We start from the raw sequence: 12,718 nt of genomic DNA on the forward strand, positions 1-12,718 counted from the left end.
AACTAAACACATATTCTAAAAAATGAAAACAAAGCAGCACTCTATTATTAAACAGAACACACAGAACCATTTTAGACCACTTTACGTTATTGGCTCACAAGGTATTGTTTTCACATGCATTTTGTCATTTTTTTGTCTTTTGTTCTTTAAGATAAACATTTGTTAAATTCAGGGGCTAAATCTACTGCAAACCCTTTTTCAATACAAGCACTCATCGATTAAGTCGAATTCATACGCTAAATCTTCTTAAAATCCTTTTTCGTATGATGCATTTTTTTTTTCTTATGTTGGAGATTGTTAAGATTGCTTTGTTATTTTGGTCTTAATGTGTAATTTTATTTTTTTATTGTATTTGTTTTGGTATTTGATAATTCGGATTTCCAATACTTGTAGATATAGATAGTTGTGTTATGAGTTAGTTCATAGTAAATTTTAAGTGAGTAGATGTAAGGAGATGGCACGCATAGTTGTGTTTTAGAAATATATTCTTCATGTTATAGGAAATTGATTCGGTTAAATAGCAATTTGGATCAAATGACAATGCAAGACTGTTGTGCTTGTGTGGTATTATGATTTTTTTTTCGTGTACGTTATATTTTGGAGTTAAATTTTCGAACATTCTAGATGTTTAAACTGTAATATTAAGAGAAATTAGAATCTTTAGTTTCTGGACATGCTATAGTTGTTAGACTTCTAGTAGACAGACTAACAACTACCAAACAGAAGTTGACGAACAATCTAACAAAATGTAAAGTATTCTAACATAGGACTACCAAATACAAGTACTACTTTACCAAGTAGGGACTAGACAGTGAAAAAAATATTGACAACTTCGGAAAAAATGTGAGATGAACAAATAGTCAAATAACAAAACAAATACAATATAAGAATGTGTTTCAATTGACAGCACAAAACTGTATCAAAACTTGCAACATGTAGTTATTACTCAAAAGTACTGAACTATTTTGCAACTTGTGCTATTGTCATGTATCTTGGTTATTGGCTCAATAGGTATGGTCACTTTTATGTCTTTTGTTCTTTAAGGTGAACAGTTGTTAAAATCAAGGGGCTCAATCTATAGCAAATTTTGTTTCATATGATGCAATTTTTTCTTATGTTGGAGATTGTTAAGATGCTTTGTTATTTTGGTCTTAAATGGAAGACAACAAAGAATCCTCAATCACTTCATCTGTCCTGAATATGCATGTATGTACTAGGTTAAATTTGGTTTAACTTCATATCTCTTAATTGTAAGCATTTTTTTATCTCATGCAGGATTATGTCTTTGGATTCTCCTTCCTCTTGGATGGATTCATATTTGGAGTTTTGATGCACTATCAATTTGGATGCAAGAATAAGAACGATGCAAAGGGCAATTTTATAGAGTACATTCCTCATTGGATGAAAACTTTTTTTTTTTTGAACAAGAAGACATTGGATGAAAACTTAATTGTAATAGTTTTAGTATATGATTGAAATTGTGTTGCATAGTTCATTTTCACTATGAAATCCAATTTTAATTGTTTGTATGAGAAAATATTTGGAGTCTTGAATCTAAATAATTTGATCTTCAAATTTTGGCCAGTTCAAATTAGAGTTTTTCATCAAATCGATGAAGTAAAGCAAAAATTATAATTATGCGAAATGTTGCAAAAATTACAAGGAGGCAACATTTTATTATTGTTACTAATGTTACAAAAAATGCAAACATGCAACATTATTTAATTGTTACTAATAATACTAAAAACTGTTACCGAAACTCTTTAGTAACATAAGCTAATTGTTCAAATGTTACTAGATATAATCAGTAACATTTTTCGTGATTTACTAATATTTTTTCAAATGTTACTAAAACTCAATTATGTTGTAGTGTTTGGTGTTAGTCAAGATCAGATGAAACCAAATCATTTGACCACCTCCTCATATTTAATTGCCTTTAGATTGCTTATGTATCAATCTATAATGTATAACCATTTTACATGGATATGCCACAAGAGTTTTAAAGTTGTTACCCTCTTGAATTTGAATTCAAACTAAAAATAACTATTAAACTTGAAGAAAGACTATATCATTCCAGCCAAAGACTCTTGGTTTATTTATTTGTTTGTAGGTTTGTTTAGACAACTAGTGTACGAACCCGTGCAACGCACGGCTGGAATATCCTGTTAATTTTTATTTAAGTTCGAAAACAACATGAGCAGACCAAATATATTCGGTTAAGTATTTCTCAACAAACAACCACCATGTAAAATTTTATGGCCTTAAGAATAAAAATTGAAATTGGTGTTAGAAGATAGTTGTAGAACCTCTGTGCTCGGAAGCAAATGAGCAAATCTTTCTTCCCGTGTACCATCGTCGAACAAAACAAAAATTGCCTCATTGTTGCCATCATGAAAAAGCATACTAAGGGACGGTCCAACATGAAAAAGAGAAACAAATTCGAAAATACAAAGCATACTAAGGGCTAATTATTTTTGCATTTTTTTGATATACAAAGAGGTAAAAAAAATAAAAGACACACACACGCACACTTTTCTCATTTTTTACGATTTACATTGACCTAAAATACATTCTAAGAGCTATGCAATAAAATAAATGACAAAATTTAAATATGCATATGATAATAGTAAACAATAGAGTGCAATGCAAAAAAAAATAAGAAAAAAAAATGCATGAATGACATAAATAAAATAGAATAGAAGATAAAAGAGAAGGGGGGTGCAGGCAGTAATATGGGATGCAAGAAGAAGAAAATGATGCAGATTGGACCTAAAGGATGCAGGGGCGTGGGCCTGACAGGGTTAGACCGGTTCAGGCCGGTTCAAAGGCTGAACCGGTTCGGTTTAGTAGTATATATTGGTTGTACTGGTTTTTTTCTTCATTTTTCCTTTCACTCTCTCTCTCTACCTTCTTTTAGAGAGAGAAGCTCTCTTCTCTCTCCTTCCTTTCTTTATCTTCTCCGACGAGAAGAGCGGTGGCCGGAGGTCTCCGGTGCGGTGGCCGGCGAGTCATCGCGGCGGCGCCGCCGTACTGGAGTTAAAAATCGCTCCTTTTTTTAATTTTTTTTTGTTCTTTCTCTTCTACTCCCCCTCCTCTATACGTTTTCAGACTCAAAATTCACAAAAACAAAATCAAACAACCTAGATCTAAAAAAAGAATTACTACCTTTTGTTTTTTCTTTGATGGTTGTGTTTGTGTTGCGGTTTGGTTCTGCTTTCGTGGTATTTGATTGGTGTTGTGATGATGTATGGCCGTTTGTGGTGTTGTTGTGTACGGTTTATGTAGCTGTGTCTGTGTTGTTTGGAATCTGGACATCTTGATTTTTGCAGGTTGTGGTGATGAACCTATGAACAGCTATGATTGGACCTTAACTAATTTTTAATTAACCTATAAACAGCTACCTAATTTCATTGGGCCATCCCCTATTAAAATTATTTTCCCATCTAAAATAAATCAAAATTATGAGAAAATACCATTTATGATGAACAGTTCTCCCCCATTGAGGGTAAAGTCACGTGTTTGGATTCTTGGTTTATCCCAAATAAATAATAAATGCAATTAGTATATTTTACAGAATCCAAAAATGATGTTTTGTTAGGATCTATTTGATGCTGGGATTGACACAACTTCAAGCACGATTGATTGGATCATGGCAGAGCTCCTATGTAACCCTAGCAATATGACAAAGGCAAGAACATAATTATGTAAAGCAATTGGCAAAGATGAAATAAATGGCAACAAAATTAGATAATAACTATTGCATTTATTATTTGTTTGAGATCCTAACTGCAATAATTGTCTGCATTTTACCACAATATCATGTTTGTAGCGAAATTGCAACTGATACTGCAATTTCTCTTAAGAGGTTGAAATAGCTACTAAGCTGGTGAAATCAGGGCCGGCCCATAGCCCGTCGAGGCTGGGCTATGTCACTGGGCCTCATTTTTTTGGGGCCCAAAACACTTTTTTTTTACTTTGTAAGGCGCCAAATTAATTGTTATATACATTAAAAGCGAAATGTTATCTAACTTATCACACTGCTTCAGTGGCGCGGAAGCTTGTTTTTGAGGGTGTGGTCATGGGTTCAACTCCCACTAAGGTGTTTTTTTTTTTCAATAGTGTTTTGTGTATTTTTTTTGGGGCCCAAAATTTAATTTTTTTTACTTCCCTTAATAGATTAAAACCGGGCCAACGAATTTGTTGAGACGGCCCTGGGTGAAATAGCTTGAACTCGAAGAGGTTGGACCCTCTTTAAGGTTAACCCAAATTTCTCTTCCATATTCATGTCTTCTGGCTTTAATCCATCACCAAGTGTCCAATCAAATTTGCGTAGAAGGGATGCTACAATCAAATGCATAGTCCTATGAGCTAATGCCAACCTTGGACAAATTCTTTTGCCTGCTCCAAACGGTATAAGCTCAAAATTGCTACCCATATACTTAATGTCACACTCCAAAAATCTTTCAGGCATAAACATATCTGGATTTTTCCAAATGGTTGGATCTCTTCCCATGACCCATAAATTGACTAGTATTTGTGCATGTTTTGGCACAATGAAGCCTAATATGCTCACAGTTTCATCACATTTATGGGGCAGCAATAATGGAGTTGGTGGGTGCAACCGAAGGGTTTCCTTCACAACAGATAGTAAGTAAGGTAATTTGGAAATATTTGATTCTTCAACTATTTCATCTTTTCCAATTGCTTGAGATAACTATTTTCTTAGTTTTGTTAATTTGTCAGGGTTACGTAATAGCTCCGTCATAATCCATTCAATCGTGCTTGATGTTGTGTCAATACCAAGAACGAACAAATCCTGACAAAAACATCATTTCCAGGTTCAATTAAATTTAACTTATGGTAACAGAAGAGGAATTCAAGAAATTTAAACCATGCTATGAAAAAGCAACACTAACCAAAAAAAGATGCACCATCTCATTGAGGCTCAATTCAGAAGTGCTTTCTCCAATAATATTGTTGCTATTAAGAAGTGAATCTAACACATCATTGCACACCTCAAAATCAGCATTGGAAGCTCTTGAACAAATTCTTTCTTCAATAATTCCATTAAAAATATCACACAACTTTTTTATACAATTGGTCATCTTTGCATGCACACCTTGTGGATCAAAAGGACGAAGAATTGGAAAGAAATCTGAAACATTAGGCCTACCGGCTGCTTCCATGTAACTCCAAATAATGTTCTCAAACTCTTGAGACTTTTCATCAGGTGTGGAATCAGCCAAATCAATAGAGAACAAAGTGTTTGAAATTGAATTAAGAACAGTGTTAAAAACAGCCTCACCAATATCAAAAACCTCACCTTTGTTGCATTTGTCATTCACATAATCCAATAATTCTTGCAACTTTTGTTGGTGAAGGATATTTGTTGAGTCAAGCAGTTTTTTAGAAAATACTTTTGTAGCACAACTTTTCCTTAGTTTCTTCCACAAATCTAATGTTGGAACCCACACAACTGATAACTTTTCATGATCAACTGCACTAAGTGCATGTGGAACAGTTCTATTAGAGAAGATTTGGGAATTTTCATGTAAGACTTGTTTGGCTAGTTGTGGGGATGAAATTACTATGGTTGTTATTGTTCCTAGTTTTAGTGTCATGATTGGTCCATAGTTTTGTGAGTTCCTTATGTGGATTTTTGCCAAGTTCTAAGATGTTTCCTATGATGGGAAGTGGGTATGGTCCTGGTGGAAGTTTAGTAGAATTTTGGGTTTGGTTTAATTTTCTAAGAATGAAGATGAGAATGGGTTGCACACAAAGAGGTAATCACTAGTAGAAGTGTTTGGTAGTCCATGGCTTATAGTTTTTGGCTTTTCTTTTACGTATATATATTTATAAGAAAAGAAGAACACTAATAGGGTGTGATATGGGGATAGATACGGTTCCAGTGGTTATAGTGCTAAGGAGATTGGAAGGAGTGTGGGTTGTATGTCGGGGTTGTATGATTGGAATAAACAATGCAATAATGATCTACAACTACTGAAACACAGTCTCATTAGATGACAGATGATCTAAACAAATGTTTACATGTAACGACAACTAAAATACGCAACTAAAATGTGATCACGCAGCTAAAATACGCGTGACCACTATTTTTCCACTTAGTTAACCAAATAAATTATGGAAAAATAGTGGTCACGCAGCTAAAAAAATGTGATCACAAAGACCATATATTTGATTAACTTAGATTTTTCAGATTGGTACAAATGGTGTACAAATTAAAAGTGTCAACGTATCATTCCTACAAATTTTAATATAGTATTGAAATCTTCTTCAAGATGTTAGGTCACCTACCATTTGTCATAGAAAGATATTTATTACCTAAATCAGTAGATGGCTATAACACCATCAATTATTATTTTTTGAGTATCATAACACCATCAATTATTAGAAATTATAGTGACCACATGTTTCAATTGCAGTATACAACAACAATACAGTTTTAAAGGTCTTAATAAGCAGCGACATTGCAACCACAACAATATATGCAATGATATCGAATGCATATGTTTGCATTTTACAAACAACATAAATGTTTGAAATATAATTGAAACCGTCTGTTACTTCAATTTAGAACCATCACAAGCTATATGTTTGGTATCATATAGTAGGTATGTCAAGATAACATTGATCCACCATGATTTTTCAAAAGCTACGCTTTACAGCTTTAGTAAAATCACGATGGATCGCCGTGATTATAACAAACCCACCATGATACAAAACACTCACATTTATCCTTCGAACATATCTACCTATGCTGATGAAATAGCTTGAACTCGAAGAGATTGAACCCTCTTTAATGTTACCCCAAACTGCTCATCCATACTCATGTCTTCTGGGTTTAACCCATCAGCAAGTGTCCATTCAAAATTGCGTAGAAGGGATGCCACAATTAAATGCACCCTCCTATGAGCTAATGGCAATCCTGGACAAATTCTTTTGCCTGCCCCAAAAGGTATAAGCTCAAAATTGTTTCCCTTATAATTAATATCACACTCCAAAAATCTTTCTGGCTCAAACTTGTTTGGATTTTCCCAAACAGTTGGATCTCTTCCCATGGCCCACACATTGACTAATACTTGTGCATTTTTTGGCACATTGAAGCCTAATATGTCCACGGTTTCATCACATTTATGGGGTAGCAATAATGGAGCTGCAGGGTGCAACCTAAAGGTTTCCTTCACAACTGCATGTAAGTAAGGTAACTTGGAAATATGTGATTCTTCAATTGTTTCATCTTTACCAATTGCTTTACATAACTCTTTTCTTACTTTTGTTAATTTTTCAGGGTTACGTAGTAACTCTGCCATTACCCATTCAATGGTGCTTGATGTAGTTTCGGTACCAGCCGTAAATAAATCCTAATACAAAATATTATTTTCCATATTCAATTAAATATAGTTTATGGAATTACTATTAGCAAAACCTTGAAAGAAAAATAAGAAATTAATAAACAAATTTTATTGATGTAAATGCATATTGATAGATTCACTTGCTGACTTTTGTGAAAAAGTTAAAATTGAAATTTGTATCAAAATAAACTAATATCTAATGTGGTCCAACCCAAAAAATTGATTTTAACTCAACATCAAACTAAGGCATTAAAAAAAAATCAACATCAAACTATAAGGCTTATTAGTAGAAAAATATTGGGTCCACTAGGGAGCAAAATATCCTAATTACAATATTATTTTTTTGAAAAATCGCGTTATATTGTGCAACTAATGTAATAGGATATTTAAGGGGAGAGACCTATACATGGAAACTTTTAGGGTGGCCAATTATAAGTATTCACGTATTACATCATTCAGTAGGGCTAATAACACTCTCTTTTAAACTCTCTTTAATACTCAAGTTTAAATCACAGTGGATCTATATTTTAGAAATAAAACTCACACAAAGTGGCGAAACATATTTTAATTTTATCCGATAAAAAAATGAGTGTTAGAGAATGTATTAAAAAATGAGTGTTGATAGCATTCCTCTGTATTTTTTTACGAGACATACTTATCCAAATACTCATGTTTGTATTTAATCTTGTCAGTTATTTGTCTTAGTAATGCTTTGGCATTTGCCACGGGATAAATACCAATATTTATTACTTTTATAGTATTAGGGTTTGAGAAATTCTCAGATGCAAACAAACATAACATGGCATAGTTTAGAAACAGCCAATCAAATTTTTTTTGCTTAATTTAATTAAATAAAAACTGGCACGTTCTCTTTCTGTGTGTTTCTTTTTTTGTTTTTGTGTTTTGTTTTTTGCTTTTCTCTTTGAATGTGTCTTTCTCTATGATCAATTCTTCATACTAAAAGTACATGTATTAAATTAAATTAAACACAAAACCAAAGAAATTGAGAAACCCTTATTGATTAAATATAAAACCAAAAAAATTGTGAAACCCCTTATGAAGGATGTACACAACACAAGTGTAGTTGCAGAAGAAAAAACCCAACACGGGAGATTGAATGGAGAAGAATGAAACTTTAGGTGATGGGCTACCGCATAACATTCTGGTTGTGGGGGATAAGAATTGAGAGCCAAAGCGGTGTTTAGAGGAAACAAGGAAGAATTCTAAAACAACATTGCTGCGTTTTTGTTTCCACAGAAATGTGTCCATTTTATTTTTAGTTTTTAATTTATTAAATTGTACAAAATTTTCTGATTGGTTGTTTCTAAATTATGACGTGTTATGTTTGTTTGCACGTAAGAATTTCAATTAGGGTTTCACCTTTAAAATTTGTTTCAAACTGAGCAAATTGTGTGTACAATTCGTGTACCGAAACTATCGTGCCATATACCACCTCTGCTTTTATTTTAACATTTCAAATAGCTAGAAAAGTCCCCTTGACCAAAAATAAACAAATATAAAAATCCAAATGTATGTATTTTAGTTGTATGAATGAATTGAGACATTGAAGAAATATTAAAATTTAAGAAGTTTCAGAATTCAATTATTGAAAAACAAATACTAACCTGAAATAAATGCTCCATTTCATTGTGGCTCAATTCACAAACGGTTTCTCCAATATTGTAGTTAAGAAGTGAATCTAACACATCATTGTACACCTTAGAATCAGAATTGGAATCTCTTGAACAAATTCTTTCTTCAATTATTCCATCAAAAATCTCACACAACTTTTTCATATGATTAGTTATCCTTGCGTGTACTCTTTGTGGATCAAAAGGTCGAAGAATTGGAAAGAAATCTGAAATATTAGGCCTACCAGCTTCTTCCATGATACCCCACATAACGTTCTTAAATTCTTGAGACTTTTCGTCGGGTGTGGAATGAGCCAAATCCATAGAACACAAAGTGTTTGAAATTGAATTAAGGATAGTTGTAAAAACAGCCTCACCAATATCAAAAACCTCACCTTTGTTACTTTTTTCATTCACATAATGTAATAATTCTTGCAACTTTTGTTGGCGAAGGATTTTTGTTGAGTCAAGCATTTTTGTAGAAAATACTTTTGTAGCACAAAATTTCCTTAGTTTCTTCCACGAAGCTAATGTTGGAAGCATCCCAACTGAGAATTTGTCATGATCAAGTGCATAAAGTGCATGTGGGACAGTTCTATTAGAGAAGATTTGAGAATTTTCATGTAAAACTTGTTTGGCTACTTGTGGTGATGATATTACTATGGTTGTTATTGTTCCTAGTTTTAGTGTCATGATTGGTCCATAGATGTTTGAGAGTTTTGTGAGTGCCTTATGTGGATTTTTGCCAAGTTCTAAGATGTTTCCTATGATGGGAAGTGGGTATGGCCCTGGTGGAAGTTTTGTAGAATTTTGAGTTTGTTTTGATTTTCTAAGAATGAATATGAGAATGCTTGTACACAAAGAGGTAATCACTAATAGAAGTGTTTGGTAGTCCATAGCTTATTGTTTTTGCCTTTTCTTTTACACACATATATAAAGAGCACCGATAGGGTTTGATTCGGTTCCATCCGTGAGAAGCACGTAACAACTTACGGTCTACAATATACCATTGACTAAATCTCACATGAATAAAAAATAGGTATGTATAGTATTAAATATACTTACACCTCAGTCCTTAAATATAAAAAAAAAAAAAAATTGACTAAATCTCACATGAATACAAAATAGGTACGTGGTAGTATTAAATATGCTAACAAGTATAGATTATCATTTTTGTGGCATTGTTTTGCAATTGATTGGAATTAGAATGTTAACAAAACCATGGGTGTTTTATGGTGAAACCTAGATTACCCTCTCTTGTTTAGGGGGTATTTACCCTTTCAAGATATCAACCAATCAAAAAGTAATATACAAATGTAACATTAAATGTCAAGTAAATGAGTCAATTTTTCTATAAAAAAAATCAATTTTAAAAAGGTAACTTTTAATTTTTATTTAATTATATTTAGGTATACAATCTTAATTAATTTACACTATAGGGCTTGTAACAATTAAAATTTCACATCAAATTCAACCCATAAATATTTATTTTTTAGGGTTAATTATGTTTTTGGTCCCTACAAAATTGCGACTTTGTAAGTTTAGTCCTTAATTAATTTTAATAGCATTTTTAATCCCTTCAAAAAATTTCTACACTCAATATTAGTCCTTACTCAATCCAAATTTGTTTAATTTATGCTTAAAACTCTTAAATTTTTCAACAATTTTTTACAGGCGTGTTAAGAACGTTATTAAAAGGTCCTCCGAAAAAAATATCGCAAAAATTTGATTTCTACGTCCATATTTTTGTTACTTATATCTTAAACTTTTGTCGTTTTAAAAAATTCATATTTAATTTATTTCATGTTAAAAAATTATAGATTTTAGTAAATGAACCTTTCATAGTGTTCTAAACTTGTATAAAAAGAATCGTTAAAAAATTTAAGAGTTTAAGGATAATTAAACAAAATCTATTTTAGCAGGGACTAAAATTATAAGTAAATTTTTTTTTGTAGGGATTAAAAAAGCTATTAAAATTAAGTAAGGACTAAACTTAGAAGGTCGCCATTTTATAGGGACCAAAAACATATTTAACCCTATTTTTTAGGATGCAAAATTAATAAGTTTTTGGAATACTTTTAAAACATTATTTGTTTTTTAATTAAAAACAAAAAGGTGTAGCCAATTTTTTCTCTACAAAAAAAAAATTGTTCCTAATTTGTACTTCCACGGATAAGTTGATATAACAAATTTCCACCAATATTTGTATTTTTGTTGCAAAATTAATAAGTCTTTAGAATACTCTAAAATTTTAAATATTATTTTTTTTTTAATCTACTAACAATATATAAAAAAATTATTAAAAAAACAATATATTTATTAAAAAAAATATCAAAATCAAAATCCAACAAAATTTCATAATTGTCCTTCTTAAAAGCCAATATATTATCATGATAATTACGGACAACTATTTTTTCAATTCCACACCACAAATTTAAATGTCTACTTTTACTACTAATCTACTACTACTAATACTATAATAAGAAAATTAGAAAATTTTACTCGAGTAAAATTTCATAATTATCCTCACAATCTTCTTAATTTTATGGGTTTAATCGTCATTTTACAAAATAAAATTCAAATTTATTCATTTTGAAATTTTTTTATATATATTTTTGTTTATCTTTCTAGCCTAACTAATTCTCTATGTATCTTCATTTTTCAGATTTATCACTTCCAAGCCTAACTAATTCTCTATATCGTCATTTTGTTTTCATCTATTTTAATCTCTTAATCTTAATAATTTGCATATTTAAAAAATTAATAGAAACGATACAATAATGTTAAATTTTTTAAAGTAATCATTAGTTTTCAAAATTTAAGCATATCAACTTTCTCATATCGGTATACATGAAATTTGATTTTGGAGATATAAGCACATAAAGTCTACAATTAGTGTGGTGTAAATATTTAATGGTATTTTGGAGAAACAATACAGTGACGTTGATATTTTAAAAATAGTCACGAGTTTTCTAAATTTTATCATATTGACTATTACATATTGTTAAAAAAAAAAAAATCTTCTGCATAAAGTATATAAAATCTTCAACGAGTGCGGTGCAAATATTTATCGGTATTTTAAATATAAAATAAAAAGTTATTTAATAGAAACATTACATCGATGTTGATATTTTGAAAATAGTCACGAGTTTTCAAAATTTTATCATATCGATTTTCTCATATATGTACATAAAAATTTATTTATGCATATATAAACACATAAAATCTGCAACGAGAGCGGTGCAAATATTGAACGGTGTTTTGCATATAAAATAAAAAGTTATTCAATAGAAACACTATATTAATGTTTATATTTTGACAATATTAATGAGTTTCTACGATTTTATCATATCAACTTTCTCATATATTAACATAAAAAATTATTTCTGCAGAAAAATCACATAAAATCTACAACGGGTACGGTGAAAACATTGAACGGTGTTTTGCATATAAAATAAAAAGTTATTTAATAGAAACACTACATTGATGTTGATATTTTGAAAATAATCATGAGTTTTAAAAAATTTATTTTATTGGCTTTCTTATATGTGTATATAAAAATTTGTTTTCGTGTACATGAGAAAATAAATTCCACAACATACACGATTCAAATATTTAACATTTTTTACATATAATATATGAAAAAAAAACATTTGATAGTACTAACAAAGCAATTATTTTTTATATGATTACCACAATGTTACGTGACCCGTG

The 12,718-nt window shown here is 30.9% G+C and overlaps 1 protein-coding gene and 1 pseudogene across 2 annotated transcripts; both read right to left on the reverse strand.

Annotated features, from left to right (window-relative positions):
* Positions 1–3,743: 3,743 nt before the first annotated feature.
* Positions 3,744–6,265, reverse strand: LOC146908495 (cytochrome P450 76T24-like; annotated as a pseudogene). The gene is made up of 2 exons (XR_015020456.1): positions 4,917–6,265; positions 3,744–4,816 (listed from the first exon to the last, which is right to left on the reverse strand). The product of XR_015020456.1 is annotated as a cytochrome P450 76T24-like (transcript).
* Positions 6,266–6,405: 140 nt separating this feature from the next.
* Positions 6,406–9,909, reverse strand: LOC146908496 (cytochrome P450 76T24-like). Its single transcript, XM_085730052.1, has 2 exons — positions 8,999–9,909; positions 6,406–7,382 (listed from the first exon to the last, which is right to left on the reverse strand). Exons 1-2 carry the CDS (start codon positions 9,899–9,901, stop codon positions 6,774–6,776), a joined length of 1,512 nt encoding a protein of 503 aa, XP_085586178.1. The 5' UTR covers positions 9,902–9,909; the 3' UTR covers positions 6,406–6,773.
* Between the last annotated feature and the right edge of the window lie 2,809 nt (positions 9,910–12,718).

This window comes from Medicago sativa, chromosome 7 (assembly GCF_051527215.1).
Source record: "Medicago sativa cultivar Bolivia chromosome 7, Bolivia_mono, whole genome shotgun sequence".
NCBI classification, from domain to species: domain Eukaryota; kingdom Viridiplantae; phylum Streptophyta; class Magnoliopsida; order Fabales; family Fabaceae; genus Medicago; species Medicago sativa.